General features: G+C 43.0%; 1 protein-coding gene across 1 annotated transcript in view; it reads left to right on the forward strand.

Moving 5' to 3' along the window:
* Dpp4 (dipeptidyl peptidase 4) overlaps positions 1-20,651 on the forward strand; it is a 79,012-nt gene that overhangs the window by 35,104 nt on the left and 23,257 nt on the right. Inside the window, exons 8-16 of the mRNA XM_051166683.1 lie at positions 399-519; positions 3,057-3,217; positions 4,704-4,816; positions 13,780-13,915; positions 16,091-16,135; positions 18,197-18,304; positions 18,568-18,644; positions 19,607-19,660; positions 20,033-20,154. Of these exons, the coding sequence (XP_051022640.1) occupies positions 399-519; positions 3,057-3,217; positions 4,704-4,816; positions 13,780-13,915; positions 16,091-16,135; positions 18,197-18,304; positions 18,568-18,644; positions 19,607-19,660; positions 20,033-20,154 (937 nt within the window). The remainder of the gene's footprint in view (positions 1-398; positions 520-3,056; positions 3,218-4,703; positions 4,817-13,779; positions 13,916-16,090; positions 16,136-18,196; positions 18,305-18,567; positions 18,645-19,606; positions 19,661-20,032; positions 20,155-20,651) is intronic.

Here is a 20,651-nt window from a genome sequence, read left to right on the forward strand (position 1 = left end):
TAGTTAGAAGCCCAAAAGAATTGAAATAACAAGAGGGAATGTCTTTCTGCCATTGCACTTTCTTGTCCAAGAATGCAGCTACATTCCCTCTGCTAATATTACAAACAAGAAACACAAACCTGGATGATCCTATGCAAGAAAGCAGTGGGCTAGGTCTTCTCATACATGTCACTGTCCACACCGTGATAGCTCCATGCTTCCTTGTTTCACCACATTGAAAACTTTTTTTTTTTTAATTTTAAGATTATGGCCTGTATCCCTGTAATTTAAGAATGACGTTCTTACTTAAACAGACTCTCTATGGTTACCCTCTTATTTGCAAAGCATTTTAAGATCCCTGAGATAAAACATACTGTAACCTGATTTCTGATATCAATATTTTTTTTTTATCTTTTTAGGCATACGTCTGGGAGAGTGATATATACATTAAAATTGAACCGGATTTACCTAGTCAGAGGATCACACAGTCAGGAAAGGAAGATGTAATATATAATGGGATAACCGACTGGGTTTATGAAGGTAGAGACAAAACCTTTAATCAGAAAGTCTATACAGCTTTTAAGAATACTTCAACATTGTCTAATTAAAAACTGGGGACATTCAGTAAAATCAAAATAACGTTGTGTACGTAAACATCCTGTGAGCGCTATGTTAAACCTCACGGCAGGTAATACGGAACCTTTAACTGTCCCTGGTGCTGCCTCTGGCCCCATTGTCTCACAATGCCCTGCTTGTCTTTCGTTTGCTTCTACAAAGGGCCCTTCTGTGCTACTCTTCTAGCTTAACCAGGGCATAAGAACAGCCAGATTAGCATCAGATGTTTCTCCAAGGAGGCCTACCTAGCCCAGAAGTTTCCAAGGAATGTGAAATCTTCCACAATATTGAGAGAGAGAGAGAGAGAGAGAGAGAGAGAGAGAGAGAGAGAGAGAGAGAGAGAGAGAGAGAGAGAGAGAGAGATTGTCTGCAGTTGCCAAGTAGAAAAGAAGAAATTACTTGTTTTAGAAAGGATTTGTGTTCTGGGCTGGATCGTGATGTCCTATTTTTAAAGAAAACAAAAATGATTAGGAAATTATAGTAAAAATTAATATAAAACAATGCTAAAAAGCTGTTTTAAAAAGGGAATATTTTGTCTTTTAGGATAAAGAGATTTAGGAAGTATTAGGAAAGCATCTTCCATGTGTTGGTTGCCGAGATAAAGGGCATTTTGAGGCTGTCCTAAATAATTCACAAGATGTCTCATATTTGTTAGAAAGACTCATCCTTATTTCATCTTGTTATTTCTTCTTCAGAGTTAAAAAAAAATGTTTAGCTCCCCGCTTTAATTCTGATTCTTAGTGAGACTCAAGTTAACTTAATAGATAACATATGACAGCAATCAGAAATGTCAAGAGAAAGAGAAGTTTCCACTTTTCAGAATTGTTTGATTAAAATGGATGATGACATTATAAGTTCTTGAAGTGGAAGGCAGCCCAGCATGGAGGGTCTTTCATTTCCTTCAACATGGAGCAGGTAAGCCTCCTCCTTCTGCCTGTAGCTGTTCTTAGAAACAGCTGGGCATTACTAAGATAAGAAATTAACCAACTAGCTAGCTCACAGCTGTCTATCACTCTAGTTCTAGCAGGGTGCAAGGCCTTGGGCCTCGTTGGTCACCTTCACTCATGCGTACACATACACACCAACACATAATTTAAAACAAAAATGAATGCATTTCCAGCTACTTGCAAAGAGGTTATCTAAAAACCTGATTGGCATACATACTTTCCAAACCCTATGACTCTAGAATCTATACTTCGGATTTATACTTACACCATGACATGAGATGTAGATGGGGACTTTCCACCATTTTACCTGTATGTTTAGCTGTCTTCTCTCATTGTAACAAAGTGCACAGGAAAACGTTTTAATGGAGCAGATGTTTATGGTTTCAGAGACTCCGTCCATGCTCCCTTGGCCACTTGGCCATATTACTTTGCCTGGAGCAGCACAGTATACCTTAGTAGGGTCATGCTGTAGAGGATTTCTTTACCTCACAGACATAAGGAAACAAAGAGAAAGGAAGGGGTTGAGGCCCCAATATCTCTTTCAGGGTTACAACCCCAATGGCCTGAGTTCCTTTCAACAGGATCCTTCTCTTTAACTTATCACCACTTTACAGTCACACCACAGGCTGGAGACCAAAAACTACATGAGTCTCTGGAGTGACTCCAGATCCACCCCACAGCAATATAGATCCTCAGTCCCCCATTGGTGAGAGCAACCAGAGCATCTTAGAAGCCTGAGATCAAATGTCCCATGGATAGGTCCAGTAGTAATCAGAGTAAGGAATTGTCTCCGTCAGAGACTGAAGAGGAGTCCAACAATGTAGTTGAGAGCTGTGTCTTCCTCTCCACTGCCCCTGTCTTCTATCCTCTTCTCTATGTATTGGGGTCGGGGGTGGGGGGTGGGGGTAGGAGGTGGAGAGCTAAATCAGGGAGCTTTCAGTTTCTAGACTGGAGAAAAGAGGTGTTTCTCTGTAGGGGTCTGCAGAGCTCTGTCCGTTCTAAATCCATCCTGTCCACATCTTCTTTGGGCCAGAGTAGTAAACTTTGGGCACCATATTGGTTTGATAGCCTAGAGCTGTATGTACCACCCACCAGTACCTTGTGGACTCAGTACAAACTCAGCTCAGTCAGGGAGAGTATGCTGGCATGTTGACTGTTTAAAAATTAGAATGGAAAATCAGCCTCCTGTGTGAAAATTTACTTTTGGTATGTTTTGAGGCATAAATTTAGAGGATTATAAGATAAAGAAAAAAATATAGAGCTTATATCCAATACTGCATACTAAAATATTCTAAAATGGTCCAATGGGTGACTTATTTTTTACAATCTAGATATATCCTTGGAGGTTTTATTTTTATTCATTTGTATTACTTTGATTTTGGAATCCCAGCAAATGTGAAATGGTTCATTAGTTGAACTCTACTATAATTACTAAAGCTAATGAGAACAATATTTTGAATGCCAAAGCCAATTTATCAGCTTTCTTGTAACAGAACAATTTATGTCTTTTTTCAGAGGAAGTCTTCGGTGCCTACTCCGCGCTGTGGTGGTCTCCAAACGGCACTTTTTTAGCATATGCCCAGTTTAATGACACAGAAGTCCCACTCATTGAATATTCCTTCTACTCCGATGAGTCACTGCAGTACCCCAAGACGGTGTGGATTCCATATCCAAAGGTCTGTGCCCTTTCTGGATAGTGGCTCTGTGATTTGAAGGGAAGAGAATGGTTGCATTTAATCCCTTCCCGCTAATGAAAATATTGTCAGTCTCTCTTCAACAGCTTTCTGTGATTTCTCTTGCTGAAGTCAACAGCATCTGGGCAATTTTAAAGTATTTTTATTATCCCAGGAAAGAGTGTGATTTAAGGTTTTGTAATTTCTCCAAAAACTCTAAGAAATGACAAGCAGAAAAAGATGGTGAAAATGCTTTTGAAAGAGGTAGGGGAGGGGTAGGAAATGCTTGAATGAAGGGAAAGAGCGGCTGTAATTGAATCAGAAGCTCATCTCATTTGTAGAAGTTGGAATGAGCCCGGATTGAAGTTGAAAAGCCTGGTTATGTATCAGATTGTATTACTAATTAACAGGATGCACTGTGTGACGAGCTTCAGTGGCTCCGTTACAGGTTTGGCACTGATGGGAGTTCTGCACGTCCTACATTTGTGATGTTCGTGTTGCATCCTGGGTTTCAAGATTGTTCCCTGCTATCCACGATGTGTGCATTAAAATCAAGGAGCTTTGTGGAGCAGCGTGAGCCAGGAAAGGGCTTTAGGAGGGAGCCAGGAATTCTTCAGCACCATAACAAAAACGGCCACAGCGTCGTCTACAGGAAAAGCTAACAACGTATTTTTTTTTCGTAAATGATTTGGAAAAAAAAGGAATTTTTATTTTTATCAACACTCACTTAATTTGCCTTATGAAGATCTGCCATTTTAGGAAGGAGAGGAAGTTAAAAGGAAAAAAAAAAAAAAAAAAAGGAGCCTAAATTAAATATGGAGATGTGTTTTCAGAGAATGTTATTTTTTGATGAGTGAAATTGAGGGGGGAAAAGCACCATAAAACATTCTCTTAAAATCCCTATTATTTCTAACTAATCTGTCAATAGAAGATTCACATGTACAATTTTAAAGGGCTTACAGACTTCTGTCATAATATTGACTATTGAGCCCTAGCACAGTTAACCTGGCCTTGGAGTGGAGTGACACCTGCTTAGTTAGCACAGTTGGCCCTGGGCTGAGTACTGGTGGACTGAGCCTTTGATGGTATTCAAGTGATATTCACACTGAAGCCACCAACACCTTTTGTTCAATAGAATCAGAACATATTGGCAAATGATAGAGTTGGTTTTTTTTAAAGACATTTGTCCTCGCTGGCACAAAGCACACAGATTATGAACAAACATGCATGGTTTAAATATGAGTGTTTGGGCCTTCATGTTTTATAAACAAACACATGCACACATGAATATATTTTTTCACCTGAACACATAAAGGATTTTTTTTAATTTCTATTTCATTTTGTTTCTGTTAAATTGTTTGACAGTGTCCAATAGTTATAATTCTATAGACACAATTCAGACATTTAATGCAGTTTAAATTTATGTAATGATGAGGCTTAAAAAATAAAAGTCATTATCAATTCCATGATTTTTTTTTTCTCCTCCTAGGCGGGAGCTGTGAATCCAACTGTAAAGTTCTTTATTGTAAATACAGATTCCCTCAGCTCAGGCACTGGTGTGGCTCCCATCCAAGTCACTGCGCCTGCATCCGTGGCGACAGGGTAAGACACTTCACCTGTAGATGGTTTCGCACTTGCTGGGCAGAGCATTGCGGACACAGATGGTGACATCAGTCATAGCATCATCTTGTATCATTGATTCATTCTTTTGTCCAGGAGCTTCCCATTGGCACAGTTGTAATGACAGGCGTCCACATTGAATAGGGCAGGCAGGCGTCACTGGAGGAGACAGACAATAATAACCAGAGGAGCGAATAAATATCAGTCTAAAATGCCAGGTGGTGATAAATGTTGTGAAGATAACCAAGGTGGGCAAAAGTGATGGAGAGCTAGTGAGGGTTCCAGTGAGAAGACACAAAGTTAAGGTACAGTCTCTCCTGGGATGCCTTGTGGGACTACTACAGGCAGAGGAAATCCAAAGTGTTATAGAAGGTATGTGCTAGAATCTAAGAGGAACCTCAGGGAGGAACAGAATTCAGTGAGGGAGAGCAGAGGGTTACGCACATTAAGGACCACATAGGGTTTTCTGGGCATGGCAAAATGCTGTCTCTGGCAATGTGTGTCTACTATACCTGGTGGTCCCTGCTGTGACCTGTCAATCTATAGCCCACACATGTCTGTGGAGAAGCCTCTCAGGAAACAATCCCCAAATCTGAGACCAGCTTTAGATAGCAGCAGTGGTTTAAAAACTATTTTTTTTTTTAAAGGACTGAACACTCTCATTTGATGAACTATAATTCGCTCCTGCAATGTAAGACCCAGAGAAATTCAGAGAAGCTGTGGGTCACATTTGGGAACCCCAATAGTTGACTATCCCTCAAGATGTCACAGGCTTAAATAACCTTAGATATTTGAAATCCTGCTAACAAGCACTGTAAGACCTGAGTAATTTCTTTTCCTCTGAAGACTGGAGTGGGTACAATTCTCCATGTAGCTCTTGAGTTCGGTCTGTTATTTATGCCGGTTTGGTTTAAGTAGCAGCTATCATTTGCTGAGCATTTGCTGTGTGCCAAGCACGGGCTTTAACACATGAGCTCTCTTACCACTTAAGCTATCGTAAGCAGTTCTCTTCCCAACAGCTATGATGACCTGTTTTTTGTACAGATAAGAGAATGAAGTCCAGAGATTAAGAACAAGACCTTAACCTTGGGAGGGCCTGTTCAGTCAGTCTCTCTGGATAGAAGGTGGGGGTGGGGCTGTGGACGACTTTGAGGAACTTTCTCTGTGAATATAGCTGGTGCTTTCAGGGACTCAGAGATGTCATCAGAGTAATGGTGAAAGCACCCTGTTATTTTGAGTTGACATCATCAAGCTAGATGCAGGCTGTTTTATGCTTAGAAAGTCACCAACTTGGTCAGAAGTACCTGTTTGGACATGATTATTCAAGCAAGGAATCTTTTTTTTTTTTTAAGTAATTTATTCAAATTACATTTCAATTGTTTTCCCCCCACTTGTATCTTCCCGTCCCCCCTCCCTCCCTCTTTTACCCTATTCCCTTCCCCTAGTTTGTGACAGAAGGGATCTCCTCCCCCACCACATGATCACAGCCTATCAGGTCTCATCCAGATAGCTTGCTTACCCTTCCTCTGAGTGCCACCAGGCCTCCCCACCAAGGGAAAGTGGTCAAAAGGGGGGACACCAGAGTTCATGTCAGAGTCAGTTCCTGCTCTCTACACAGCTGTGGAGAATGCGCTGTCCATTGGCTAGATCTGGATGGGGTTCTAGGTTTACTACATGCATTGTCCTTGGTTGGTACAGTAGTTTGTTTGAGCTGACCCTCCTGGGTCCAGATCTGCCAGCCTTAATGGTCTTCTTGTAGGTTTCTAGGACCCTCTGGATCCTTCTATTTTCCCATTCTCCCTTACTCCTCTCACCTGGAGTCCCAATAGGAAGTCCCAGTATCTATCCCAATCTCCTGCTAAGGGAAGACTTTCAAGGGACATCCCTATTGAGCTAATGTCCAATTATAAGTTAGTATATACTATGTGTATTTTTCTGGGTCTGGGTTAACTTATTCACGATGATCATTTCTTGTTCCATCTATTTGCCTGTAAATTTCAGGATTTCCAAGCAAGGAATCTTATCAGTAAAAAATTTAAATCCAACAATTTTCCATGAGTTTCCTCCAAGGTATAAAACTATAACCAAAGATTCTAAAATCTGTTATTTGTTTATTTGTTTCATCCTAACAACCTTTTAAGTCACCATTGATTAAAAGCCATGATTTACAATTCATGGTATGCAAAAGTGTGTGTGTGTATGTGTGTGTGTGTGTGTGTGTGTGTGTGTGTGTGTGTGTTGGTGGGTGGGTTGTAGGGGGCTGGGCACCCTGCAGCATTTCTAACTAGGGAGGAGCTACCAAAATTTCATATAAATGACTAGGAGAGTGAAGTGACAGAGGTATGAAAAGCAGGTTGGAGGCATAGGAAGTCCAGTGGCCAGATGGGTTTCCATAGCCAGAGGAATCAAAGAAAACTTCCTGTAGAATGCGCACTGAAGGGCTGGATCGAAGCAGGGCAGAGGCGTGGGTAGGGGGCGGGTAAGCACTGAGGTGGAACCCACAGGGCATGGGAATGCATGAGGCTGTCTGGGGCAAGCCTGGGTGTACCTGCTGTGACCTCCCAATCTCTAGCCAACACCTGTCTGTGGAGAGGTGCAACCCAGAAAACTGTCCCATCTAGAACCTCTGTAGACCTCAGAAGTGGTGACCAAATTTCTTCAGAGGACCTGGAAGGCTTTATTTAGATGTGACATAACACTGTGGCATATACTTCTAGAGATGAGTGGAAAATGGATGCTTGTGCTGGGCAAGCCTCCGTCTTGCCGTGGCTCCTTCCCCTAGGTTCTAGGTCTTAGTAGGACCTGGGGAAGTCCCCAGAACCATCAGAAGTACCCTGAGAGTGATCTGGGGGTCACAGAAAGAAAACAATTTGCTTAAATCACACAGCAAATTAGCATGGGAAATGGAAATTAGGAGACCTTTATTTACTGAATGGAAAAAAAACCCAAAAAAACAAAAAACAAGGACATGACTACTCCAGGGTATGGTTGAGGACAAGGATTTTACTGTAGATATGAGGGAGAGAAAACAGCCCGAGGCATCTGAAGTCACGCAACCTGCTTCTCAGGGATGAGGATAGCTTTCAAAATCATCTTGTGTCCCAATTCCTTCTTTTCTCCCTGGGACTAGCCACCTGCAAATTCCACTGGCTGAAACAACAGGACTGGAGAGGGTGTGTCTGTCTATCGAGGTAACCCTGCCCAGCATCCCCTGAATGGTCCCAGGGGCCCATCACTCCCAACTTAGGATTCACCCTGCCCTTTTTCTGCAGGATCCTCAGGGACACAATAGATAGACTCCCTCTATCTCTCTGAACACTGGGTGACCCTTGGTCTACACACAAGGCTCATCAAAGCCTGAGATTGCCAGACAAGAGGAAAACTGGACTGGTGTCCCATCCCCCATAGTCAGCAAACAGGTGACACCTGCAAGAAAGCAGATAGATTAGGATGTGTGTGCTGCACAGTGCTGTTTCCCTCAACCCTGTTGCATCTAACCTCACCCATCCCTGTTTCCAGCAATCTGTCAGTGGACCTGGGACGGTTGGCATCCCTCTGAGAGCAAAGGGTGGCATGGAGCCCATGGCCAGCATTGGCAGTACGCCGGCTTCTTCTGGTGATTCACAGAATTAATCACTCCCCAGTCTGCAGTTGCTCTGTGTAGCATACTCCCCATGCCCCCCCCCCGCCCCATTATTCCTTCCAGTTAGCAAAGCATAGCTTATTTTAAGAATCATTAATGTAGAACTGAAACATTTACACAAAGCAGAGGCAGGGATGTCATAGAAAAGCCTTTTGTGAAACGCTTCCTCTTTGCTAGGACAAGAAGTCATTTCACAAGATTTGCAACAGCAAGATATTCAAAAGCAAGTCCTGTGAGTGTAGCCAGCTGAGTTTCTTCATAAAATTTAGCATAAAAGTAACTCTCAAGGAATAAATAGATTTCACTGAGGAAGGAATTGTACACTCGAGGAATCACAAGAGTGAAACAAACTAACAGGGCTTCCCAGTGGGACTGGCAGACTATGTACAGGAGAGGCAAGTACAAACAGGAAAAGCTGAAGCCATCTGCCTGATTTGAATCATCATTCTAAAACTTTCTGATTGGTTGGCTCTGGGAAAGTTACTTGACCTTGCTGCACTTGTGTTTCCTCATGTGCTAGGCAGGACCCACAGTGGTGCCTGCCTCCCGGAGTGATCATCAGCCTTATAGGAAGCATGCAGCCCCCTGCTGGCACAGAGTCAAGTTCACATGGGTATAAGCTCTTATAACCCCAGAAATCCCTCACCGCTTCAGAATTAAAACAGACCAAATTCCCTTTATGACTAATGAAGCTCTGGTTGGGTCACTCTGCCCAACCTATGACAAGAGACTCAGGGTTGGTTGTAAGGGTGGGAATCGCCCAGCATTTTCCACTTACCACAAGAGGGGAGGTCAGCTCAATATTTGATCCCCTCTTCAGTCAGCATGCTATTCTGCAAAGGTAGTTGAGAATCCTGCTGTAGCATGTTGTTTTGTTCTATTTTTGCTTTTGTTTAGCATTGGGACTCAAACCTTTGAGTCAAGAATTGAGTTGAGCCATCCATCAGTTTTCATCTTTCTCATGACTCTAAAGTACCATCTTGGTACGATATTGGCTCAGGGCCATGACTAGAGGAGAGTATGTTTATGAAAATGTCTCCAAACAGACTGTCTGCTACATTGGTAAAAGGCTTCCACCAAGCTCTCTCATAGTGCAGAGTACAACCTGAGTCACTGACAGTGACGAAGGTATCAGACCCAGGTTCATTAACCTTTATCTAGAAGTGGACAAGGAGGATGGCCAATGCACATGAGTTTCCTGGCTGCTTTCCCACATTCCATTACCCAGTGTTTTCAAATGGCAAAAAAAGAAAAAAAAAAAAAAAAAAAAAAAAAAAAAAAGGAAAAAGAAAGAAAGAAAGAAAAGAAAAAAGAAAAAAAATCATCACTTCACATTGTAGACTTCCAAGCCTGAGGTACAACTTACAGCTTTCATAGATAAAGTTACATACCATGAGCGACTCATCTGCCTCTCTGCAACCAGAACACTTTTAAAAAGAGGAGTGTTTTTGGGTGCCAGCATGTGAGTGAAGAGTCTTTTTGTCTCTAGGAAATGGGTTCACAGATCTCAACAGACTCTCCAGAGAGTTTTGTTCTTGTTTTCTTTTGGTTTTTGTCTTTTGAGATATGGTCTTACTTTGTGGCCTTGGCTGGCTTTGAACTTTCAACAATCTGCTTGCTTTGGCCTTCAAAGAGTTTGTTGTGGTGGTGTTATTTGCTTGTTTAATCTAAATGGGCAAGAATGACTGGGATAGGAGCAGGGTTAAGAGAGGAGAAGCCCTGATTCTAATGTATCGTGGCTGCCACTGACATCCATCTTTGCACCATCCACAGCTGTGTCTTTACATTGTGAAAGGGACAAGAACTATCAAAGCAAGAATTCATGACATCGAAACTCAAGCTTTCTATTGAAACATGCCCACTCTCATTAGTGTCGACATTGCCTCTCTCTAGCTGCTAGCTGCTCCTGTAACTATGACTGTGTGACAGTCTACAACATGTAGACCACAAAGACTAAAACATCTACTTTCTGGGCCCCAACTCAATGCTTCTTCATCTTTGGTCTAGGACATAAATTTTGAAAAACTTCATTTCTCTGTATCTTATTTTTTGATTCTTCCCAGTTATTTGCAAGGATGTATTACTCTTCCTGCCTAAGAGTTTCCTCTTGTTCTTCTTGCTTGACTGCCCTGCACAGGGTGAGTGCGGAAAAGCTGGCCTAGGTTAGGGTCCAGGGGTCCCTTTCAGGAGGTGAAGAGCACTCTCAGACACTGCATTCTGCTGACTCCTGGAACCTAGTGACACTGGTTTGGCAGCAAAAGCTTTGCAGGAAATACCACTGGCAGGGTCATGCTTCAGCTGGGAACTAGAGAATTAAGGACACAGCGGTCATTTCAGAATAGGGACCAAAGTGGTAGAAAGAAAGGCCAACTGGGGAAACTATTTTGGATGTTTGGGAGAACGTGACTACCAAGACAGGGGAGTCTGAAGAAGCCTGAAGTGGGAAGGCAGCAGTGTGTGAGCTAAGGTGATACCTGGGTGCTGCACTGGTCCTCAGATCATGAGAAGGAAGAAGACAGCAGTGTGTGAGCTAATGTGATGCCCGGGTGCTGCACTGGTCCTCAGATCCTGAGAAGTGGGAAGACAGCAGTGTGTGGGCTGATGTGATGCTCAGGTACTGCACTGGTCCTCAGATCCTGAAACCTTTGGTAAAATAACATGAGACCCAGAGTGTCTCCAGGGCACCAGCACAGGAGGCATCCATGCCATAAAAGGAGAAATGCAAACCAGTGAGTGCTCAATCTTGGGTGCTCAATCAAAGCCGGCTGTAGGATTCAAAGCCTAAGAAAGGAAGGAAGAAAAAAAATGAAATTCTAAAAATGCAGAACATGAATTTCGCCTTTTATTCTTTTTCTTTTTTTCTTTTCTTTCTTTTTTTGTTTTTTGTTTTTTGTTTTTTGTTTTGTTTTGTTTTTTGTTTTTCTGGACAGGATTTCTCTAGCTATCCTAAAACTTGCTTTGTAGACCAGGCTGGCCTCAAACTCACAGCAGTCTGCCTGCCTCTGCCTCTGCCTCTCTAAGGGCTGGGATTAAAGATGTGACTTCTCAGTCTTTACCAGAAGTGTTCACCTGTCACACCTTTACCAAGGCTAATTACTATTAGGGACATATTTATAGTAGGCCTTTTAATCCAAGTAAGTGCCTTGATGCTGATTCTCATAATTCAATCAGTGCTCAGCCATCCTTCAGGCAAGGATGAGGTGTTTCTATTGGGGGAGGGATTGTTAATCATTTCCTTCTGGAAGAATGTATTGCATAATTTGTAAGGTCCTCTATATGTTAAAGATCTAAAAGTGTCATTTCTTTTGTTAATAAATTGTTACTATTAAAAAAAAAAGTTGTGCCCCACCACACCTGGCTAAAGTTTGCCTTTCTTGAGAGCTACATTCCTGGAGAATTTAGTGAGCACCTGTTTAATGAACAAGACCCATGTTGGCCCTGCCTCAAAGAGCTGGCAGCCACTCTCTGAGAACAGGCTGGCCACAGGGGAGGATGAGTACTGCCAAACAAAGCCCAGAAAGGGGAGTATTCAGAGTGGCAGAGTGGAGGAAAACAAGGCTGTGGGCCCAGAGGGGGGAAAGTAAGATGAAAGACCCATCATGAACCCCTGACAGAAGGGAGCCAGGCTTTGATCAGACACAGGAGAGAAGTGACATATGAATAGTCACCAAAATCACACCAAGGAGGGGCAAACATTTCTAAGAAAAGAAACCACCCAGAGCACAAAAGTTTAGGGAGGCTAGAAGAATAAGTTGTAAATTCCGCACATGTCACCGTAAGTCACGACACATTTCTAAGAGTACTTGAAGGTAAGTACTAGGGAAGATAGCTGCTGGAACTGGCTCTATAAATTTAGGTTAAAATACTACAAAATACTTTTGTTCACAAGGGCCACCTTTTGACTCTGGAGAAATGTGTCTTGGTTTATAGTTCTTTGATTTGAAAAGTGTGTAGAGGCATGGGATCACTTTTTTCCTCCCAATCTAAAACTGAAGCTGATAAAAGGGTCAGCTATAACTTCTTCCTAATAGCAAGGACTTGTCAACAACAAAGACTAAAAAAAAAAAAAAATCTATTATCTGGGCCCCAACTAAATGTCACCTAATCTTTGGTCTAGAAACACTACTGACAGGGGGCAGCTCTGCCAGTGTCCCTGACCTCACTGACTTATTCTCAGGAAGCAGAGAGGAGATAGGAAAGCCTCACCGCTGACCCTCTGTACCAGGGGTCAAGTGAGGACTTAACAGTCCTGACCCTGTGGTTTCAGTCACCTGTGTTGAGCCACTTCAGGGTGTGTCTTCTGTTTTTTTTCCATGGGATATACTTTAACTTCTTTTAGAAATTAAATTACATATTAAGCTTAAGGGAAGAGAAAATGTTTATGCAATCAAATGGTGCTCTTAATAATGTAAAAATATGACTTCTCATTAGACTATGTCTTAGGTTTTCATTGCTGTGAAGAGACCATGACCACAACAAGTCTTATAAAGGAAAACGTTTCAATGGAGCTGGCTTATAGGTTCAGAAACTTAGCCCATTGCCGTCATGGTGGGTAGCATGGTGGCAGGCAGGCAGACATGGTGCTGGGGAAGGAGAACTGAGAGTTCTACATCTTGATCCTCCGGCAGCAGAAGAAAACTATGTACCACTCTGAGCATAGACTGAGCATAGGAGACCTCAAAGCCTACTCCCAAAGTGACACACTTCCTCCAACAATGCCACACCTCCTAATAGTGTCACTCCCTTTGGGCCAAGGATTTGAACACATGAGTCTCTTGGGGCCATTCTTATTCAATCCACCACAGACTAGATTCCTTTTTAATAAGTAAAATGTTCACTTGCAACAAGGTCTGGAAAAACCATATTTCTTGTGTGTGTGTGTGTGTGTGTGTGTGTGTGTGTGTGTGTGTGTGTATGTGTGTTTTGTACATCTTAGTACTTGCATGTGTGTGGGCTCATGTATGTGTGTGCATGCCTGTAAAGATCTGAAGTTGGTTGGCATGGGGCATCTTTCTGGATGGTTCTCTACTCTTATTTATAGGGTGGGGTTTCTGACTGAACCCAGAACCTGCCAATCCTGTGTAGTCTAGCTAGAAGCTTGACCTAGGGATCCCCTAGCCCTGTCTCCCTAGTGCTATGATTGTAGGTGGCTGCCATAGCTGCTTGGTTTTTACTTGGATTGTGGCGGGGGAGGGGGTTCAGAGTTTTAATCCTTATGCTTGCAAGGCAAGCACTTGATCTACTGAGCCATCTTCCCAGCTGCACAATTTTTGAAACCTCTTCCCTTTTTTCTCCTCTCCAGGGACCACTACTTGTGTGAGGTGGTGTGGGTTTCAGAAGAAAGAATTTCTTTGCAGTGGCTCAGGAGGATCCAGAACTATTCCGTTATGGTTATCTGTGACTATGATAAGACCAGCCTAATATGGAACTGTCCATTGGTAAGATTTCGTGGGACTCGAGGGGGGGGGTCTGTGTCCTCAGAGTGAGTGAAGGTTGGGCCCAATTAAGTGTAGTTTATCTTCTTTCTGAATCCATATCCAGCACTGAGGCAGCAGGCCAGTCTTCCCTGTCGGTGCTTGATATGTGATGGTGTTCCCATTTCGCCTTCGCACACTAGTCACAGTGTGTTAGTTGTGGAAAGGATCATTTGGGGAGGGGAGAAGGAGTGACTAGAAGCCAGGAGACAGAAGTTGATGTCTGTGTTCAAAATAATAAAGAGGACCAGAGCCTGCAAGCAAAATTTGAAATAGCTAGCTGAGCATGTGGGCAACAAAACAAATAGCAGGAGGGCACAGCGCCATTACTGGACAGCAACCATCTCTAAGCAGAAAACTAACTTAGAACCTAAACACATAACCGTCAGCCCGAGAGGGTGATGAGATGATGCCCAGGGGTCCCAAGTGTTGATCCAACTGTGAGGTGCCCAGCCAGAACAACTTGAAGTGCTTGCAGGTTGAGGAATTAAGCAACTGCCCCCCTGAGAGACAGCATCCTTAGAAGGGGCAGGAGCCTAGTGTTGCAGGCATATGCTGTGACCTCTCTGTACCCCCTTTCCCTTCTGGTCATGAACCCTGCGTTTCACAACTCTTTTCCTAGATGAGCACGGGGCAGATCCTCACCCGAGAACTTCAATGATATTTCATGTCTTGACTCATTTGTTTATGCAAGAAACATTGCTTAAAATGTCCCCACCTTATTACTAAGCTATGGGATTAGGGTTTTTTTGTTTTGTTTTGTTTTGTTTTTAATTAACTAGACAGCCTGCATTTCTTAAAAAAAAAAAATGCTTTTGTCCTGGAGGGGAGTGTAATTGTAAAGATGTGCCATAAGACTTTCTGTGCACTGAACATTTACAATGGCAGGTACAGTGGAGCCTGAGGCTCAGGGAGGTGAAAAGGTGCTTAAGTCATAAGACATACTTGTATTTGAACTGCAAAACCAGAGCCCTTTGCTTTCTGCCGACTCATCACAACACCAGGGCTGAAGATAGATACAGAAAGTGATAACTGTTACTCTGCTGGAGTCAAGTGAACAAGACAGGGAGTTGGCTTGGATGAAGATAGAGAGCTATCTAGGATAAGATACCCATGTGCACAGATAAGAGAGAAAGGTCCGTCTAAGCTGAGCATGGTGCAAGGACATCCATACTGAACAGCTTAGAGCATGGAGGGACTGACTGTGTTCACCACCTAAGCTGAAGGTGAGGGACAGGATGGAAAATGAGGCTAGTGACTTAGACTTGGGCTCTAAGGAGGTGGGGTGGGGTGAGGGGGAGACCCATGATGAGGTGCTTGTATTTATATGACAAGGAATGGAGAGCTGTTTGTTTCAGGACTCTAAAATGAAGACTGTAATGGGAATAGAGCTGTCTGTTGCCAAATAAGATCAGCAGGATCTGAGCAGGGAGGATCATGGACCAGAAGGAATAGGACGTAGCTGAGCATCCAATTAGGACACCAACAGTAGACCATGAGAAACATCCTGATGGGAATATCTGTAGGGAAGGACAGAAAAGCTGAAGAAAGAGTCTAAGGGAGGTTTCCGGGAGAAAAGAAGAAGAAGAAGAGTAGAAATCTAGACTGAGTGGCTAAGAAAGAAAGAGATCTAAGAATACGCTGGCGGGCTAGGGGAAAGCAAACGTAGATTTTGTGCTTGTTGGATGTGAAACGCCAGTTGGTGCTTCAGGCTAGCGCCACGCCACAGGGGTAAACAATTAAATGCAATCACATGAAAAAAATAGCTTAACATTAATGGAATTATAGGACGGGAGGTTGTTTTCATTTAGTTTGTTATAACTGCAATCTCATTCGTAATGCATTTTTTTGTGGGGCTAAGGAGGTAGCTCAGTTGGTGGAACACAGGATTAGCATGCCGGAAGGCCTTGGTTCAGTTTCCAGCACTACATAAAGCTGAATATGGTGAAAGGCCCATGTAATGCTAGCACTTGGGAAGCCAAGACAGGATCAGAAGTTCAAGGCTTTGGCTATATTGTCAGTTTGAGGACAGCCTGGGATACTTGAGACTCCTATCTTTAAAAAAAAAAAAAAAAAAAAAAAAAAGGATTTCACTATTTTCTCTTTGAAACACTGCACTGTCCTTTTCTCCCCCTGCAGGAGCAGCAGCATGTTGAAGTGAGTACTACCGGCTGGGTCGGAAGGGTAAGTGTTCTGAGTTATGGGTTCTATATACTTGTCTGCTACTCGGAGCTAGCATATATGTGACTATCCTGGGTATACTGAGGCACTTGTTACTGATCAAATGTGAGTTAGCCCATTTCTCAGAGTGTAGGCTGTGCATACTCGAGAAGGTAAAGGGCCCAAGAAGGTAAAGGGACGGGAAACGTCAGAGTCAAGAGCAGAACTGACAAAGCAAAGCATGGTTTCCAGACAACTGCCGCTTCCAGGGAGCCGAATGCAGCCACTACCGGACGGCTGCCAGGAGACAGCGCGCTTGTCGATCTGTTGTGTGAGTTCTGTCCTCTGGGAGGCAGAGAAAGATTTTTCAACCCAGTGTGGATGACAAGACACCGGGAACAGTACCGACCCAATACTGCCCACCTCTCTGGAGGAAACCACACATTGGGGGGCACTCTGAGGAAGGTCTTTAATCGGGAAAGCAAGTAAAACCTCAAAAAGTCTTGTACATGCGCAGCAGCGTCCACCCAAGTCTGAGACTGTGCTGTGGAAGAAAGCGGGGTTGGAGTTGGGGGCGGGACTCCGGCCACCATGACATCTCGCCTGAAGGATGAAAACGAATGAAACTTAGCTTCGATGAGTACATGTATTAATCCTTCTGTAAAAGGGAAACAAAGTGACACAAAAATGTAAACATTTCACATCTCCCCCGGAGTGAGAGAGGGTGAGGCTTCAGTCCAGGAAGACGACCCCTTTCTGCTGGGCTGGGAGCTACTGCAACATGCACATGTCCCTTTTCTCCAGGCACTGACTGGGCAGAGGGGAGAGGTTTGCCAACATGAAAAGTGGTTTCCTCCATGGCAAGAGACATGCTACACTTCCTCACGACTCTTTGAAAAAAAATATGTTTTTTCCTCTCTGTATTTAACCAGACAGATGCCACTTTTCACACATTTCTACTAGGCACAACTCCATCCAGGGGAAACAGGGAAATGTATTAAAAAGATAAGGCTGTGAACATAGGTCTAGAGAGGGGAATGTGTTTGAGGGCTCTCTGTAATGAGAACACCAAGTGTACTGCACGCCTCAGCTTGCTCCATAAATGAATTCACTTTGAATCACTAAGCAGAAGAGGCAAGCATTTTCCTTCCTTCCCCAAGTGGGAGCTGATGAGAGAAGAAACATCGAGGGCGAAGTGAACCAACAATCTTAAAAGGCCATCCCCTACCTGCTCATAATATAACTAGGAAATAGAAATTAAAACGCACCGTGGTCCTTCCAGGCTGGAAAACACATTCTGCTATTTAAACATATTTTCTGGGTCCTATCTTTTATTGAAAAAAAATTTTTTAATGTAATTTTTGTTCTACATTTTCATGTAACCGTTTTTTTTTTTTTTTTTTTTTTTTTTTTTTTTTTTTTTTTTTTTGGAAATTGTTGATCATCTTTAGCAGAAATGAAAAGGCTCAGGATAAAAATAACTCTATGAATGCTTCCATGGGAAATCTACAACAGATATTCCTGACGACATGCAGTCCAGAAGTGCTTGAAGAGTAAGCCCGACTTTCACAAAAAAGAAAAAGAAAAAAAGAGAAAAAAAAGTGTAAAAACAGAAATGAAAATTCCTCATCCTCCAAACCACTCCCAACCTGAAACAGATGATAAGATGCCTCCTAGAAAGGGCACTTATCGTATCAAGGAAGTTCCTTCAAACAAAAGCGAATGCTAGCTTGCATCATGCCCACATAGCTCCATTATCCTTCTTGAAATTATGTCCTAGAACAACAGAAACATCTCTGCGTATTCGGCGGTACCCGCCTTGGGCACCTTTATGTGCATTCTCACGTTTACCCCCACCAAATTAGCCTATGAGTTTGTTCTCTGCTCCACATTTTCCGCTTAGGAAGATGCTCATTTTGAGATTCTTAGTTTCACTTGACAAGTAAAAGCAGCATAGAGTTTTTTTGGTTTTGTTTTTTGTTTTTTGTTTTTTTTAACATAGGTGCTGGAGAGAACGTCTAAAAGCTAGGGTTGGTATTGAACGAGATTTGAGGTGCAATGTTTCTCTGCTCTGTCCCTGTCTAGTTCAAGCCTGCAGAGCCCCATTTCACTGCTGATGGAGGCAGCTTCTATAAGATCCTCAGCGACAAGGACGGCTACAAACACATCTGCCACTTCCCCAAAGATAAGAAAGTGAGTGCGTTTATGCAGCAGATCCCAAGTTGACCTCTTTTCCTAACAGAAATAGAAAGCATTTTTATGACATTGAGCAATGTGTACAAGTAGACTAAGTGTTCACGTTCTTCAGTGGTAAATGGGATGAAATGGAATAAGACACTGACACCCCCCTCCCCACCCCTAAAAAATATCTCGGGGTTATTTCACTTCTTGATATAAAAGATTAAATCCTCTACTTAATGTTGATAGGAAAGTCTAATAAATCTCATATTTAAAAGCCCGATCAGGACTGTACATTTATTACAAAAGGAGCCTGGGAAGTCATTGGGATCGAAGCGCTGACCAGTGATTATCTGTGAGTATATTCTAATAATCAGTAAAGTAGGCTGTAAACCCCATGCATTATAATCACGCCCTCTCACAGCAACGCAGGAAAAGCTCCCACAAAGAGTAGTTGATTTGGAATGTGTTCAATCCTTTTTTTTTTTTCTTTTTTAACATACGGAAGCCTTAATGATTTTCACATACGCTCAGCAGATTTGATACCATGCCACCGAGCGGTTCTACCTCTTGGTTTTACCTGCTTTGCACTGGAGAGGCTGCAATCTCTCTGGAAGGTCCTGGACTGCGGCACGGGCATCCTGGCCTTCTGTTAACTTCAGCCTGCCATGGGCTTTCCGAAAGGCCGAGAAAGGCAATTTTATCTGCTGGTGGCTCAGCCCTGCTCTTGGGAATATGGAAAGCTTTGCTCTAAGCGTCTACTAACAGCATACATGAGCTGTCAGCAAAAGGCATTTTTCTTTCCATTGAGATCTTGGGCTCCTCATTTATTGGCCTCATCACAGAGGAATTTTTGCCATTGCCCAGAGTAGTTTCTGAAGATTTTGCAGAAAAATCTCTGCCACTCTCTGGAATATGCACCCCCTATGTCCAATGCAGCCATTGTTATAAAACAGAAAAGACGGGAAATGGAATTGGTACTTGGGGCGGGGAGGTTCTCAATTTCAAACTTGCTGTCCAGCATGTATATTTAATACAAGCACTCTTCTGAGTTCTTGCTTAACACTTCAGTTCAGGAAGAACTCTCAGGATTCCTACATTCCAGACTGTTTAAAGGGAGTGTCCTGGGTAGAAGTAATGGATGGAGATGGCTCCTGGGGAGGGGTAGAGGGACAGAGCAGCAAGTGTGGCCAGAGCGCACACTCACGCAGTACAGACGAGTGTGCCTGTGTGCCTGCCTGGGGTAGGAGATCGGCGGGTGTTTGTAACATTGTTGTAAAACATATTTAAGGTATATAACCTTTGTTTTCTTCTCAGATACTACATTAGTAATGAACATAAAGAGATGCCAGGAGGAAGAAATCTTTATAAGTAAGAGCATTGTCAGGATGCTGACATCATTGGTTTTCACTGACATTATTCCTGTGCTCTCTCTCTCTCTCCCCCACTCCCTCTGCCTCTCCCTGCCTTGTCCTAAGTAATACTACACTTGAATTGTTATAAGTACTTTGATTACTTCACTTATCATGTATACGTAACCAAACCAATGACTTTATAAGGTGTTTACTGGCATTTCCTAACAGTGGGGGATGGAGGTTATTGTGAATTAGTACATGTGTTTTATGATGAAGAGAGAGAGAACTCGGCAGTCTGGTTCCCCCGAAGCCAAAGCATGGCATTCCTTGGTTTCCTCCTTTCACACAGTTTCTGACGAAGCAGTTAATTCCACTGTTGGCTTTACAGAATTCAGCTTACTGACCACAGAAATGTGAAGTGCCTCAGCTGTGACCTCAATCCAGAAGGATGTCAGTATTATTCGGTGTCATTTAGTAAAGAGGCAAAATACTATCAGCTGATATGTCGGGGTAAGTTTGCACTGGCTGTGAAGAAGAGCTAATGACTGGCCTGTGGAAGCTCCTGTCCCTACAGCTCTGAGGGGCAGGAGGCCCCGAGGGTTTCCTCCCAGAACCTAGTCTTTCTTTACCTGCTCAGCCGTTTTTTCCTTTGCAAACCTTAGGAGTCCTTGAAGACACCTCAGTCTTTTTCTACAGTCATATTATGGGATGCTTAATCCCCCCGAATTCCTTCTTAAACACCCACATGTTACAGGTTGTAAATAATTATTTTACGCATCTGCCCCCTTGAGTTAATAATAAACTGCAAGTGGTGTCTGTTAACCAGAAAGTTCTCTGCTCTGTCGCCGGTTGATATTGTCACTGTTAATATTTATTACAAGTCAAGAAGCCGGAGCAAGGGAAGGCACAGGGGCAGATGCAAGTCACAATGTAAGTTCAGAGTACTCTGAGGAACCTCTCCTGAAAACCCCATTCTGATGCTGTGCCGGGGTGCTTCTCAAAACAAG

The sequence above is a fragment of the Acomys russatus genome, chromosome 24 (assembly GCF_903995435.1).
Source record: "Acomys russatus chromosome 24, mAcoRus1.1, whole genome shotgun sequence".
NCBI lineage: Eukaryota > Metazoa > Chordata > Mammalia > Rodentia > Muridae > Acomys > Acomys russatus.